Raw genomic sequence first — 16764 nt, forward strand, 5'->3', positions numbered from 1 at the left:
GGATGGCCGTTTCTCAGCAGCAGTGATTCCCCAGCCCCTTCTTCCTGCCCAGTAGAAGCCCCCTCCCATGACGGAGACAGAGAATGTCAAGTGCCTTTATCTTTTCCCTGCCTCCCTTGCAGGTGAGGCGAGGGCATTTGACTAGACCTAGCCAATGACACAAAAGGGGAAGCCTTCTCAGGGTATCCCGGGAAAGAGTTCCTCCCTGATGAGAGACTTGAAGAGAATCCCTGTCCTCCTCTTCCATGCCTTGGGTCTTGTTCTGTGATGGTGTGATGTATGGCACTGCAGCAGCCATTTTACGATCAGGAGGGGGAGGCTAAGAGAACTGCAGAAAAGCCAACCCAAAGGCTTTTTGAGGTGCTGTATCAATGCTGGAACTCTCTTCCTTTTGATTTCTTGTTAAGTGAGAAAAACAAATCTCTTATTGTTCATTTATTATTTTTTTTTAATTTTTTTTTTTAATTTTATAAATTTATTTATTTATTTATTTATGGCTGTGTTGGGTCTTCGTTTCTGTGTGAGGGCTTTCTCCAGTTCTGGCAAGCGGGGGCCACTCTTCATCGCGGCGCGCGGGCCTCTCACTGCCGCGGCCTCTCCCATTGCGGAGCACAGGCTCCAGATGCACAGGCTCAGTAGTTGTGGCTCACGGGCTCAGCCGCTCTGCGGCATGTGGGATCTTCCCAGACCAGGGCTCGAACCCATGTGCCCGGCATTGGCAGGCAGATTCTCAACCACTGCGCCACTAGGGAAGCCCCTTTTTTTTTAATTTTTAAATTTTTTTCACATCTTTATTGGAGTATAAATGCTTTACAATGTTGTGTTAATTTCTGCTGTACAACAAAGTGAATCAGCTATATGTATACATATATCCCCATATCCCTTCCCTCGAGCCTCCTTCCCACCCTCCCTATCCCATCCCTCTAGGTCATCACAAAGCTTTGAATTGATCTCCTTGTGCTATGCAGCAGCTTCCCACTAGCCATCCATTATACATTTGGTAGTGTATATATGTCAATGCTACTCTCTCACTTCATCCCAGCTTCTCCTTCCCACCCTGTGCCCTCTAGTCTGTGCTCTATGTCTGCCTCTTTATTCCTGCCCTGTCACTAGGTTCATCAGTACCGCTTTTTAAAATTCCATATATATGTGTTAGCATACGGTATTTGTTTTTCTCTTTCTGACTTACTTTACTCTGTGTGACAGATTCTAGGTCCATCCACCTCACTACAAATAACTCAATTTCATTCCTTTTTATGGTTGAGTAATATTCCATTGTATATATGTGCCACATCTTCTTTATCCATTCATCTGTGGATGGACACTTAGGTTGCTTCCATGTCCTGGCTATTGTAAATAGTGCTGCAATACACATTGTGGTACACGTATCTTTTTTTAAAAAAAAAAAAAATTATTTATTTATTTATTTTTGGCTGTGTTGGGTCTGCATTGCTGCGCGCAGGCTTTCTCTAGCTGCAGCAAGCGGGGGCTGCTCTTCGTTGCAGTGCGCAGGCTTCTCATCGTGGTGGCTTGTCTTTGTTGCGGAGCACAGGCCCTAGGCGTGCCGGTTTCAGTAGTTGTGGCTCGTGGGTCTAGAGCGCAGGCTCAGTAGTTGTGGCGCATGGCCTTAGTTGCTCCGCAGCATGTGGGATCTTCCTGGACCAGGGCTCGAACCCGTTGTCCCCTGCATTGGCAGGCGGATTCTTAACCACTGCACCACCAGGGAAGTCCCTACATGTATCTTTTTGAGTTATGGTTTTCTCAGGGTATATGCCCAGTAGTGGGATTGCTGGGTCATATGGTAGTTCTATTTTTAGTTTTTTAAGGAACTTCCATGCTGTTCTCCATAGTGGCTGTATCAATTTACATTCCCACCAACAGTGCAGGAGGGTTCCTTTTTCTCCACACCCTCTCCAGCATTTATTGTTTCTAGATTTTTTGATGATGGTCATTCTAACTTTTATTATTTAAATCTCTTTTAGTGCAGTGTACTGTTACTTGCAGCCCAAAGTACCCTGATTGGTAGGGGTAAGTTCCAGGATTGTCTTCATTTTACAGATGAGGAAATTGAACAAATAAAGTAAGTCACAGACTCAGCAAGCACCTACTGTGGGCCAAACACTATGCCATGTGCTTTAACTATATTATCTCATTTGATTCTTGTAATCACTCAGCAGGTGGGTATTACTAGCCCTATTCTACAGATGAAGACACTGATGCATAGGGAAGTTAAATAAACTGCCTAAGGCCACATGTAACTGGAAAGTGGCAGGGGCAGGACTTGAACCCAGATCTAAGTCCAAATCCCATGGAATGTCTCCTGTGCTAAGAAAGTCAGTATTTATCCATCCTTCTTCTCACAGACCTTTACCGAGGGTATGTGTTGCACCAAGCTGTGTGCCAGGCACTGGGAACTCAGAGATGAACGAGGCAGCTCCTGCCCTCCAGGGAAGAGTTACGGTGCAGCACGGTGGCTGTGGTGACAGGTCACTGGACAGACAGGTGGAGAAGCTTCCTGTCTGGGGGGGTGAGGAGGGTCTGGGAAGGCTTCCTGGAAGTGACCCCCAAGGAGATGAAAATGCTCAAGGTTCGGGCCAGTGGGAGGGACAAAGATAAAAAGAAAAACAAACAAAAACCCAGCCAAGACCCAAGGCACGGGGAAGTTTACTCATGGAGACCATGGCTGGGGTCGGGGGCTGCGGTTCTTGAAAACACTGCAGATGCAAAAACTTCTTGCCATCTCCCGCCCTCAACCCATCGCTCCCTGTCTCAGGAATGGTATCTTTGTCCTCCCAGGCCCCCCTCCCCATCTGGACCTTTGGGGTCAAAGTTAGCTCCTCCCTCTGCCCCGTCCACAGCACCCAAGCTGTTCCCAAGTCAACTGCATTCTCCCTGAGAAAAACTGCCTCACCTGTGTCCCTCCAGCTCTGGGTCACTGTCCTGGTTTCTCCAAACAACTCCCTCCTCCGGTCTCCAAACTCTCTCCCTGCAAAATCCTTGAAGGCCTTGAAGGCCAAGCCCAAGCTCTTAGCCACTCTACTATTCCAACTCCATATACTGAGTGTCACTGAACCTGATACGCATCGTGGCACTTAGCCCACTTGCCCACTGTTAAAATCACTCATTTGGGTGCCCCCCCCACCAGATTGTAAGCACCAGGAGGGCAGAAGCCAGGCCTTGCTTTTCTTTGTTTTCTCCACAGGGCCTTGTACTACACTCAGCACATAGTAGGTGCTCAGTGAATGTAGATATCTTATCCCCCTATTAGGGTGTGTCCTACTTGAGGGCAGGGATAGTGTCGGCCTTGTTTGTCTTACTCATGTCCACTTTCCATGTACTTCAAACGGTGCCTGGTGAAATGCTTGTAGGTGCTCCTTAAATGCTTGGTGAAGGTATAAATAAGTGGGTACTGAATGAGGGATGCCCTAGCCCCATACCACGTTGTGAGCTCCTTGAAGGCAAGGACAATGGCTTTCTCCTCTTTGTAGTATCCAGTAACACCTGGCAGGCTGCTTGGCTGCAAAGAATCATCTCCCTGAAGAAGCATGACCGCCCCTCTGTGAGATAAAAGCGCTCACCTTTGCTCAGGTTCTGGAAAGAGCTGGGACAGGGAGACGCCACAGAGGGCGGCATAGGCAAAGCGGTTGGTCTCGGTCAGCTCCCGGCCTGTGGGCAGATGCGGCTCCCCTTCCACACCTGGCTCGGCCACCTGGGGCAGCCCCCGGCTCGACCTGTCCCCTGTGGCCATTTCCAGCCCTGCAGGGAGAAATCCCAGTGAAAAATGCTTTCAGCAGGTAGGCAAAGCTTCCTTAAACAGGACACAAAAACTACCACATCATAAAAGAAAAGGTGGATAAATACGCCCTCATTCAAATTAAAAACTTCTATTCATCATCTTTAAGAGACTGGGGCTGGGGGAGATATTTTCAATGTGTATATCACAAAGGATTTGTATCCATAGTGTAAAAACAACTCCTACAAGTCACTAAGAAAAAGAAACAAGGCAAATTTAAGATGGGCAAAAGACTTGAATAGGTACTTCACAGAAGATATCCAATGGCCAATAAGCACACGCAGAGGTGTTCAACATCACTGGGCATCAGAGAAACAGAAATTAAAACGCCAATGAGACACGGCTACTCACCCATCAGAATGGCTAAAATTGAAAGACTGACAATACCAAGTGCTGACGAAGATAAGGGACAAATAGAACTTTCATACACTGCTGGTGGGAGTGTAAATTAGCCATCTGAGACATGGAAATTAAAACTCCAATGAGATACTACCATTCACCTATCAGAAAGGTTAAAATTAAAAAGACCTACAATACTAAGAGAATAAGGAGCAAATAGAACTTCCATACACTGCTGGTGGGAGTGTAAATTGGTACAACCATGTGAAAAATGGTTTGACTTTATCCACTAAATTTAAACATGTGTCTTCCCTACACCCCAGCAACTCCACTCCTGAGAAATGAAGGTTTATGTCCCCCAAAAGACATGAATGCTCATAGGAACTTCACTCATAATAGTCCCAAATGAAACAACCCACACGTTCACCCACAGCAGAATGGACAACCTATGCAGATTTATACCATGGAATATTACACAGCAATGAAAAGAATGAAGTTTGGCTCACCACAACAACATGAGTGAATCTCAATGGTAAGCAGATGGTCATTCACCAGAGAATATATACTGTAGGATTACGTTTATACGAACTTGAAGAATAGGTCAAACCAATATATAGTGAGAAGAGTCAGAAGAGAGGTTGCCAGTGGGAGGGAATATTGGCATAGAAGGGGGACAGCAAGGCTTCTGGGTGATGGAAATGTTCTATATCTTGACCCAGGTGGTGATTACATGGGCATAAATATATTTTAAAAATTCACTGAGCTGTACACTTAAGATTTGTGTACTCTATGTATGTTATACTTCAGTGAAAGGAAGGAAGGGAGGCAGCAAGGTCTCCTTCCCCCTCCTCTGTCCTTCCCTTTATTCTCTCTTTCCTTCCCAGGGGCAGAAGGGGAAGAAGGGAAGGGATGGGTGGGGAGGATTGGGGAAGGGACAAACCAAGCCAAGTCAGGCATCCAAGGGCCCTGGGAGCGGGTACTGGGAAGGGTACCAGCCGTGACCATAGGGCACTGTGGATACGAATGCAGGCTCAGGACCAGACAGACAGGGTGTGAATCTAAGTGCCTCCAACTCATAGATGTGGGACCTTGGGCAACTCAACCTCTCTGCACTGAGATTCCTTTACCTAAAAATGGGCTGTAATAGTACATGTCTGGAAGAGCTGTGTAAGCAATAAATGACATGGCCATGAAGAAATAAATGCATAAAAGAATCAACAAACAAATAAATAAGATGCGCAGCACAGTGCCTGGCAGACAGCAAAGGTGTATAAATAATAGTAAGAGGCAACATTATTGAGCCACTGCTGGATGCGAGGCCCTGGGGCTACAGTTTTTAACATGCACGGTCCCAGCCAACTCTACGAGCCGGGTACTATTGATACCATAGCATCCAGTTTTCAAACCGGGGGGCCACAGCCTCAGAGAAGAAGTAACTGGGCCCGGGTCACATGCCAGTAAATGGCAGACCAGAGCCCAAAGCCAGAGCTCTTGGCCACCATCTCTGTTTTGAACACTCATCTTATCGCCAAGAGATTTCTAGTCTAATACCCATACTCCACACTGACTTTGGCCCACAAATTCGTTCTCATCCAGCTGAGCAATAAAATCTTTTGTTCTCAAAGTATCACCTCCATGGAGGGATTATTTAAAAATTTGTCCACAACTAATATTGCATCAGTTTTTCAAAATAACTCTGAGGTAGTTAAAAGCCACAAACCAACATCTGGACAGCATGTAACAGTTTACAGAACACTTTAAATCCATTTAATTCTTACAACTACCATGTAAGGTTAAGCAGGACGTGAGGCGTTATGACTCTCTCCTTTAACTATAAGCTTCAGAGAGGCCAAGCGATTTCCCCAGAGTTACACAGTAAGTATGTGATGAAAGTCAAACCAGACTTTGGTGCTAAACCCCATGTTCTCTCCTCTACACCCGCACAGGGATTCTCCTTCCCTTGTTTCGGATGGAGAAATTGAGGCCCAGAGAGGTTAAGACCATGCCCAATGTCACCCAGCAAGACTGGCCTCCAGGGCTTCCCTGGTGGCGCAGTGGTTGAGAATCTGCCTGCCAATGCAGGGAACACGGGTTCGAGCTCTGGTCTGGGAAGATCCCACATGCCGCGGAGCAACTAGCCCGTGAGCCACAACTACTGAGCCTGCGCGTCTGGAGCCTGTGCTCCGCAACAAGAGAGGCCGCGATAGTGAGTGGCCCGTGCACCGCGATGAAGAGTAGCCCCCGCTTGCCGCAACTAGAGAAAGCCCTCGCACAGGAACGAAGACCCAACACAGCCAAAAATAAATAAATAAATAAATAAATTAATTAAAAAAAAAATTATTTGAAAAAAAAGACTGGCCTCCAATGGTTGCTCCAGGAACCCAAGTTTGAGATCTGTTTGTGGCAGATTTCCCTGGCTCAGATAATCAGCACAGACCATGTTGGTGGACAAAGAGGACAGCAACAAGCCACGAACTAAGGACATCACCGGGGGCAGCGTCTGGCCTTGATGTCAGCAGGCTTAGCAATTTCCACTACCTTTAAACAACTCCATGTGCCACTTGGCAGCTGGGGTAATTGCCCTTATTACCCAGAAGAACCCAAGATGGTATTTTATTGGGCTGGTATTTGGGGAGCCCCATGTTAGTTCTCAGCTCAAGAAGAAACAGCCTTCTAATCAGAGAAGCATGAGCTGGCCTGTCTCTAACCACAGGGGAGAGGGGGTTGTGCTGAGTGCACGAAGAGCTCAGCTCAGGCCAAATTCATTCATTCATTCATTCAACAAAATACTCTCCTGATGTCCTATAATCCATTCTCTACACAGTAGCCTGAGTGGCCTTGTCCTATATACCAATCATGTCACTTGCCTGCTTAAAGCCCTCCGAAGGCCTCCCATCACCCCAGGATGAATACCAATCCTTTCATGATAGTCTACAGAGTCCTGATCCGGCCCCTGCCCACCTCTAAACTCCAGCTCATGTCCCCCACACCCGCCTTGTTCACTACACTGTAGCCACGCTGGCTGTCTTTCTGCTCCTCAAATACGCAAGCTGGTCCTCCCTCTGGGCCTTTGCACCTGCCATTCCCCCCAGCCTGGGACACTTTACATTTGACCTTCACATCATTCTGGCCTTAGCCTGAATGTCACCTCCTCTGAGAGGCCTTCCTTGATTCCCCAGGCCAAGCTACTCTGCCTCTCTATCCTAGCACCCTGTTCTACTTCTATAAGACTTACTCCGTCTTAAGTAATACATTTTTAAATTATATTGTTTACTTGTGTAAACAAGTAGAACATAAACTTCTCGAGGCAGGTCCCTGGTTGTTTTTTCACTGCTGTAACCCTAGCTTTCTGAGCAGGCCCTGGAGTACTGCAGGCATTCAATAACTACTTGCTGGATGAATGAAGAGGGCCTTGAGGCAAATCAGGGGACAAAACTGACAAATTCCCTGCTCTCAAGGGGCTTACATTCTGGTGGGAGACAGGCAATAATACACCAATACATCATGATCATAATCATTTAAGTACTTGCCCACGATCACGTAGCTATTAAGTGGTGGAACTGAGATTCGCACTCAGAGGATCTGGATGTAACAGTCCACTAAATAAGTAAGTAATAAGTAAGTAAGTAAATAAATAAATATATAAACATTCAGTTGGGCAGTGAACAGTTAGGGAGAGGGGCATATGCAGTGATCAGAACGGCGGGGGTGACAACAGTATCGGATGCAAGGTGCCATTCCAGCAGAGACCTGCAGGAAGTACGGGGGACAGCCCTGCAGATGGATGGGACAGGGTATTCCAGTAGAAGAAACAGGACAGTGGTAGAGCTAGATGGACAAGTAAACAGACGGTGATAACCCAGTGGGATAAATGCTGTGATGGAGAAAACACAGATAGAGGGATACAAAGAGGGGAACCCAGAATTGGCTTCCCAGAGAAGGTGACATCAGACAGGGGTGGGGTCAGGGGAAGAGAATGTTCTCAGCAGAGGGGATAGCATCTGTCAAGTCCCAGAGGGAGAAGAGAGAGGATGCTTTTGAAGAACCAAAAGGATGCTCAGTGTAGCCAGGGTTTGGACAATGGGTGGGTGCAGAGGTTGGGAGGGAAGAAGTGAGGTTGGAAGGGAAGCTGCCAGGGGCTACACCCTGCAGGACCAAGTCCCCCAGCTAAGGAGTCTGACTTAACCTCAAAGGCAATGGCCATGAGGGGAGCTGAGTGGGGGTACACGGGACCCCTTGGTACGACTTCTGCAACTGCCTGTGAATCTATAATTATTTAAAAAGGAAAGGTGGGATGTCACTAGAGAATATGAAAACCTTAAGTTCTAAGTAAATCCAAAATAGATATTCGCCTCCACTCCAAATCAATCAGTTAGTTAATTTAATAAACATCTACCAGGGAATTCCCTGGCGTTCCAGTGGTTAGGACTCTACACTTCCACTACTTCCAGGGCACGGGTTCGATCCCTGGTCGGGGAACTAAGATCCCACATGCCACACAGCACAGCTAAAACCCCCCACAAAAACCAATAAATAAATAAAGAAACAAATATGTACCAGATACGTACAATAAATATGTACCAGGTGCTGTCTTACATGCTGGGGACACAGCGGTGACTAAGACAGACAGACAACCACCTTCCACCACAGAGATATATTCTAGTCGGGGAGACAGACAACATGTAAACTCACGACATTTAAATTAAGATTATTTTAAATAATGACAAGGGTTCTGAAGAGAAAGAAACCTTTAATAATACTCACCCAGATTTCAAGAAACAACCGTGGGCTTCCCCTCTAAGTGTGAAAACAGGCTGTCCAGCTTCTTGAAGATTCTTTGGAGAAATATGTAAATTTCCCTGGAGGAGCAAACCAGAAAAACAAGCCCATGGGTCCATAGGGTGTGGGATCTGGAGGAGGCCTGTGGGAAAGAGGGATTGGTTAGCCCAGGGCTCAGGGCTAACCCTACTACCACTACTACCACTCTTCTGGGCCTTTGCCCCCGCAGCTTTGCAGGCAGCTACCATTCACTGGGCACAGCCCTGGCGCTGTGCATGGACTGTCGGTTCTAAGTCCTTGTACCCTGAGCCGTGGGTGCTACACTGGCTCCTTGGTTAGCCTGGCAGTAGAGGGCAGGCACCGGATCTACTCCATATCAGTATTCTGGTGCCCAACCTCTTACCTGCCACAGGGTGAGTGCTCAGAAATTGCCTGTGACACGAACGAATGAACTAGTTTTCAGGCTTAAGCAAGAGCTAGATTTTCCTGGTTATTCCCTCCAGAAAGGCATTCCTATTCTTACCCTCCCATCAAGCATCAGATGAGGAAGGGAGAATGGAACAAGGGCCAAGCATCTGGAATTACCCAGGGATGTCCCAGAGCCCAGCAGGAGAAGAGAGAAGATGCTTTTGAAGAACCGAAAAGATGCTCAGGGACCACCTCAAACTTCAAATAACCTGAGCTTCATCCTAATGGGCCATTTGCCATGTTCAAGGAACCAGAGTATTTTCTGCCTCTCAAGCTTCCGTAGGGTTTTTAATCAATTAGTAGTGATAACACCCTTCCCCTGGATGTTATCTTCTTATGAGGCACGAGAATGTATATACTATGCCTACAAACCAGGAGATTCAAGCCACAAGTCCACCCATATTAAAAAGACACAGAGAAGAAAAATGTCTAGAAGAATAGCCTCTATAGTGATCTCTGAAAGGTGAGATACCAGAGACTTTTCTGGATTTCCCCAATATTCTGTCACAGATATGTATTGCTTTTCAACTCTGAAGACAGTTATTTTGTTTATATCTCCATCTGTACAGAGGGGACTGCTGGACTTACATTGGGATGGTGACAGTGACTGTCTCTAAGCCAGGGGGGTGGGGCGGTGGTTGCCTAATTCTGGATGATTTTAATTTTTTCTTTATATGTTCAAGTTTTATGAATTTTCAATAATGACTGTGTATTGATTACAAGATCAGAACAAATAGATACAATTTTAATTTATAATATGGTGTACTGATGCCGGTTCATACTGGCATCTCTTCCCAGCTCTGTGTTCAGTGATGCTGGGAGCCTGAAATGGGTCACAGAGGGAGTATTTCCGCCACAGAAATGGAAAGTGCTACAAACGAAGGGATTCTATTTTCCAGGGAGGTGGTTAACGGTACACCACTGGATATACAGTACGATTCCAGTTATGGTTTTTTTTTTTTTAAATAGCACATTTTTTTCCAGAGCTATTCTTTTTTTTTTTTTTTTAAATTATTTATTTATTTATTTATTTATTTTTGGCTGTGTTGGGTCTTCGTTTCTGTGCGAGGGCTTTCTCCAGTTGCGGCAAGCGGGGGCCACTCTTCATCGTGGTGCGCGGGCTTCTCACTATCGCGGCCTCTCTTGTCGCGGAGCACAGGCTCCAGACGCACAGGCTCAGTAGTTGTGGCTCACGGGCCCAGTTGCTCTGCGGCATGTGGGATCTTCCCAGACCAGGGCTCGAACCCGTGTCTCCTGCATTGGCAGGCAGATTCTCAACCACTGCGCCACCAGGGAAGCCCTCCAGTTATGTTTTTAAAAAATGTTTCACAGAGCAAAAAGATCACAAGGCAGTACATCGAAATGTTAATGATCCTTGTCTCTTGGTGGTGGGGCTGTGGGCCTAGAAGTAATCGATTTTTATTCTTTCTATTTTTCTGAATTTTTAACATTTTCTGTCGTGAGCTTATTAGAGCCTTTATAATAAAAACATTTTTTTAAAAGAATTAAAAACAGTTGTGTTCTTGATCCCTAGAAGGGGAGCGCTTAGCCTCAGAAAGCCCTGGCCCCAAGTGACCCAGCCAAGCCAGTGGGGCTTGAGGTCACAGTTAAGTCCCATTCCTCTGACCAACAGGTCTTGTCATCAACAAGATGGACAAGGGCAATTCTCGGCCACCCGTGACGGTGGGATGGAGGGGCCCAGGGTTCCAATGCCATGGACTGTCCAGTCGGAAGCGATGGGCCCCAAACTCTTCCAGCTGAGGGAGTGCGGCGGCAGCCGTGGGTGGGGCGCCACCTAAAGTGGGTATGCTGGTCCTCCGGGAACTCCACCCCTCGTTCTGATTAGGTTTCAGGATCCAGTCTGAAGTTGAACTGATATTCTCGAATATGTCTGAGAAGCTGGACTGATTCTGAGAGAGCGAGCTGGGTTCCTGTGGTGAGAAGAAGACCCCGCTGGTCAGGGCTAGCAGTGTCTGTGTGCCTGGGGCCACCTAATGTGCACAGGGCTCAAGACATCCCTAATGGATGGAGTAAGTCCCAACTCCCTGGGGTCTCCTGGGGGTCTTGTCTCTGCCCAGGTGCCGTGAAGACACCAAGGAACCCTGAGAAAGGTCCACACCTGACCCAGGAGAGCCCCAACTCTCAGGGAAACAACATGTACATGGTGAGGACCCCAGGGAGGACACCGGTCGACGGCTAGGCTGCAAGGCCCAGAAGTGGGACGGAAGCGGTTAGTCTGGAGTGGGACCACGTTCTGATGCACCACAATCATGATTTTTATCTCACCAGTCACGTTATCTGTCCCCAAAGAAAACACAGACTGGGTTATTTCTGTCAGTAGTGGAGGTAGACGGTCATTCCCAAACATCTGACCTGGGTTCTGCAGGCACCCACAGGAGGTGCTTAACCCACACTTGCTGACAGACACCATAAACGATGCAGTGGGATTTCCTCTTGGAGCAAGAAAAAATTCCAAAGTCAGCACCAAGGAGAAAATCAAATGTGGTCAGTATCATCCTTGAAAATCCTTTAAATCATCCTTAAAACTCCGGGACCTGGGTCTTTAGAAGATCTCATGCAAGAATGAACTTCTTTTGTTTTTCTTACACGCGAGTCAGCTGTGGCTTTTTTTTTTTTTTTTTAAACTTGGAGCAGTCAGTAAAGGCCAAGGTCAAATTTGATGTGTGTGTGTGTGTGTGTGTGTGTGTGTGTGTGTGTGTGTGTGTGTTGGAGAGGGGAAGGGAGCCCAGTGGGGGTCGGGGGTGATGTTCTTTTTCTCTCTCTCTTCCTCTTTTTCTGAGTTAACTGGCCACAGCTGCACTTTTTAATGAGTCTGCAGTACAGTGAGATAATCATTACCAGAGAGTTAGCTACAGTGTCACAGGAAGGCTGAGGACTAATTATTCTGGAGCCAAGGAGAAGGAAAAGCATCTGGCTGAAGAAATCCTTTATAACAAATACAGTTACAGCACTGTTCTTAAGCCAGAAACTCTGAAGATTGTAGTCCAAAGTTAAAACACACACACACACAATAAGACAATCCTGACATGGTCCTAGAAGTGGAGATTCTACGCAGGCCCAAGTTACTCCCCACTCTCAGCATTTTAGGAGACAAACCCATTCGTTCTATACCTCTATCTGGAAGTTAAACTGGAGGTCGGTGGTAACTGCAGCATCTCAGGAGGTCTCCATGGCAACAGTTCCAACATAGAAGAACCCAGAGGGTTTTGGACAATCCCACTACAGACCAGAAGAAAAAAAGGGATGTTGGCATGGAGGGCAAGTTCCCATCCCAACCTCACTTCAGCAGCCTGGAGGAAGGGCGGGGTGGTGGCGCAGGGAGGGTAACAGCGTGCTATCGGGGTGGATGCTCAGGCTGCAGGACGTTTTGTCCGCATTTATCACTGCGCCCTTCCTCCCTGACGCCCATCCTCGTACAAGCTGCCATCATCTCTCTGGCAGGAGCCTCCTCACCAGTCTCCCGCCTCTTTCTGCCCTCACCCCTAGCTATCCACCCCACAGCATCCAGAAAGTTCCACCTCACACTAGAATCAGATCATGTTTCTTCCCTGCTCCAAACCTTCAGTGACTCCCTTCTCACCCGCAGTCACCATCAAGGCACCCGGGCCACATGTAGCGCACCCTTCTCCTCCCCTCCCCTCCACTCATTCTGCTCCAGACACACCATCCTCCTTGCTGCTCCTGGATCCCACCACGCATGCTCCCACCTCAAGGCCTTTGCACTGGCTGTTCCCTCTACTGGAAATGCTCTTCCCCCGATAACCACATGGCCAACTCCCTTATCTCCTTCCAGTCTTTGCTCAAATCTCACAGCTCAGGGAAGCCACGCTGCCCCCAGCCTCTCATCCCAATCGCTTTTAACTGGCTCCGCTGCTGGGTCCAGAGCACGCATCACTGTCTGACATACTATATCCTTTCCTTGTTTATGTTTATTGCTTATTGTTTATCTCTCCCTCTGCCCACATGGAAGCATAGCAGGCACTTATAAACATTTGCTGAATGAAGGGTGGTTTCCGCTAGGGATAATTAAAAAACAATTCAAGAGGGAAGTCTTCCTGGGAAGGAAGGGGGAGAAATGGCAAAATCTCTAATGGTTCATCTGACCTACTGGTTTTGAAACTGCTCCACAGGGCCCCAGGGACCTCTCTTACTCTGATGGGCAAGAGGAGACGCAGTGGGGAGCCATCCATGCCCACCTCCAAATTTCAACAGTGAATGACCCAGCAATGCCACTTCCGGCTACCCACCCAAAAGCACTGAAAGCAGGGTCTCAAAAAGATATTTGTATCCACATATTCATAGCAGCATTATTCATAATAGCTAAAAGGTGGAGGCAACCCAAGTGTCCATCCATGGATGACTGGATAAACAAAATGTTATATACATACAATGGAACATTATTCAGCCTTAAAAAAGGAAGGAAATTCTAACACACTGCAACATGGCTGAACCTTGAGGACATTATGCTAAGTGAAATCAACCAGTCCCAGAAAGACAGATACTGTATGACTCCACTTACATGAGGTCCTCAGGGTAACCAACATCATAGAGACAGAAAGTAAAGTGGGGGCTGCCAGGGGCTGGGGGAGGGGGAATGGGGAGTTGTTGTTTAGTGGGTACAGAGTTCCAGATTTGCAAGTTGAAATGGTCTGGAGATCGACTGCAAAACAATGTGATTATACCTAACACTTCTGAACTGCACACTTCAAACTGGTTAAGATGGCAAATTTTATGTTAGTCTATTTCATCACCATTAAAACAATTTTTAATTAAAAAAATCGTACCAGTTAATACTTGGTAAATGTTAGTAAATGCCACCCCTTTCCATGCATCATCTCATTTCCTCCCAATAATCCAGTAGGCAGGTGCTATTATCTCTGTTTTACAGATGGAGAAAAAGGCCCTGAGAAACGAATGTCAAGGTCACTGGATAAGTGATGTGGGATTTAAACTTGCACCTGGGTCTTAGCCCAAGGGCAGCCATCTTAACTACGATGCTACACTGCTCCTCTTTGGTATAGTTTATACATTGAGGTGGCCCAAAAGATTTCAAACACAATTTGAAAACCTCTGAATTAGAATCTCACTAGCTCCATCTGTCCACAGGTTAACACCCTGAACTGAGCAGGACCCTGTGGGGCTTTCCTGCGACAGACCCCTTCCCACATGTCCTCTGCCTGTCTCTTGTTTATGGAAAAGCGGTAGTCTTCCAGGCCTCCCTTGAGTCACAAAAGCCTGGCTCAAGAATTAATGATTGAAAGGATTGTGTAGTGACAAATGTAGCAGTTGTGCCAGGAGAACTGGTAATAATTTAAACAGTAAATCAGCCGTACGGCAGTCACAGAATCTTCAGTTCCTCTCTGAAGTACCTAAATAACAGTATCTGATGCACATTTCCTGAGTTGTTTTACAGATGCTAAAACCCCCACCAAATGGAGGAAGTTAACTACTTGATGACCATGAGCATGTAGCCCCCCAGACCCACTGGAGCCTGAGGATTGATAACGTTAACACCTGTGACACCCCGTTACCTCACCATCAACCAATCAGAGAATTGTGCACGAGCTGATAACACACCCTGTGGCTCCCCTTCCTCATCTTGCCTTCAAAAATCCTTCTCTGTAAATTGATGCAGCCACTATGGAAAACAGTATGGAGGTTCCTTAAAAAACTAAAAATAGGACTCTCCGGTGGTCCAGTGGTTAAGACTACACGCTCCCACTGTAGGGGGTATGGGTTTGATCCCTGGTCAGGGAACTAAGATCCCACATGCTGCATGGTGTGGCCAAAAAAAAAAAAAAACCACCTAAAAATAGAGTAGCCATATGATCCAGCAAACTCATTCATGGGCATACATCTGGAGAAAACTATAATTAAAAAAGACACATGCACCCCAATGTTCATAGCAGCATTATTTACAATAGCCAAGACATAGAAGCAACCTAAATGTCCATCGACAGATGAATGGATAAAGAAGATGTGATATATCTACACAATGGAATAGTACTCAGCCATAAAAAGATGAAATAATGCCATTTGCAGCAACATGGATAGCCTAGAGATTATCATACTAAGTGAAGTAAGTCAGACAGAGAAAGCCAAATACCACATGACATCACTTATACATGGAATCTAAAATATGATAAAAATGAACTTATTTACAACACAGAAACAGACTCACAGACATCGAAAGCAAACTTAAGGTTACCAAAGGGGAATGGGCATGGGAGAGGGATAAATTAGGTGTTTGGGATTAGCAGATACAAACTACTATATATAAAATAGATAAACAACAAGGTACTACTATAACAGGGAACTATATTCAATATCCTGTAATAAACCATAATGGAAAAGAATATGAAAAAGAATATGTATATATATATATATAACTGAATCACTTTGCTATACACCAGAAACTAACAACATTGTAAATCAACTATATATCCAAAAAAAAAAAAAAAAAAGCTTCACTGAAACCCATCGGGGAGTTTGGGTTTTTTTGAGCATTGACTTCCCCAGACTCCTTGTCTGGAGCTTTACAATAAACGCTGAGCTTTCCTTCACCACAACCTGGTGTCAGTAGATTGGCTTTACTACGTGTGGGTGAGCAGAGTTGAGCTTGGTTCAGTAACAACCCTACTTTTCAACTTTGTTTTCTTCCACTTCCCTTCTTCCAGCCAGCCTTGCCCCAAACTGAACCATCTGCTGCTTCCAGCCCACGCTGGGTTTCTCATCTAGGGCCTCAGCTCATGCTGTTTTTTCTCGATGTGGGTCCTCATGTCCAAATGGTGCCCTTCTTCAAAAGCATCCTGATCCCATTTCAGCCTCACAACAACCTTACAAGGAAGAGACTAACACTGTCCCCATCTTACAGATGAGAAAACTGAGGCTCACAGAGGTGAGGGCCATACAGCTGGCAAATGGCAGGACCAGGAAGGACATACCCTCCACAGGCATGTGTGACTTCAAACCCAAGTTCTTCTCCACTTTAGTAAAGGGTCTCAGGAGCTGCCATGAGGCTTCCTGGATTTGTCCAGCCTGCCACCTCTGAAGCCGCCCCCAACCTCCCACCAGGCTTTCTCTGGGCTGCCTCACCTCCTCTCAGGTATAACGGCTGGTTGCCATGTGCCTGTCTCCCCGACAAGGAGGCTCAGGGTGGGAGTGGACGCCACTCAGGACATCTGTGCTTCCCCACCTCCCCAGCAGAATTCCCTCCTTATTCATCCAGGTCTAAGACAGCAGGTGCCACCACTGCCTGCTCCCACCAGACCCTGCGTGACTTTTCTTTATCAAATTTGCTACCACCTGACAATGGGTTACAGGTTTATTTGTTTGTGGTCTGTCACCCCCACTAGAGAAAGCTC

The 16764-nt window shown here is 46.6% G+C and overlaps 1 protein-coding gene across 9 annotated transcripts in view; it reads right to left on the reverse strand.

The window, feature by feature from the left end:
- Positions 1-16764, reverse strand: part of TMCO4 (transmembrane and coiled-coil domains 4) — a 93419-nt gene that overhangs the window by 73568 nt on the left and 3087 nt on the right. For 4 of the 9 annotated variants that reach the window (XM_059915217.1, XM_059915198.1, XM_059915227.1 and 1 more), the window contains exons 2-4: positions 12512-12619; positions 8897-9053; positions 3579-3756 (exon numbers count right to left, since the gene is read on the reverse strand). In XM_059915217.1, coding sequence (XP_059771200.1) covers positions 3579-3748 — 170 coding nt within the window. In that variant the 5' untranslated portion in view covers positions 3749-3756; positions 8897-9053; positions 12512-12619. Of the gene's footprint in view, positions 1-3578; positions 3757-8896; positions 9054-9967; positions 9992-11174; positions 11290-12511; positions 12620-16764 lie in introns of those variants that run through there. The other 5 variants (XM_059915200.1, XM_059915207.1, XM_059915211.1 and 2 more) reach the window with 5 other exon arrangements.

This window comes from Balaenoptera ricei, chromosome 1 (assembly GCF_028023285.1).
Source record: "Balaenoptera ricei isolate mBalRic1 chromosome 1, mBalRic1.hap2, whole genome shotgun sequence".
In the NCBI taxonomy this organism is placed as follows: Eukaryota; Metazoa; Chordata; class Mammalia; order Artiodactyla; family Balaenopteridae; genus Balaenoptera; species Balaenoptera ricei.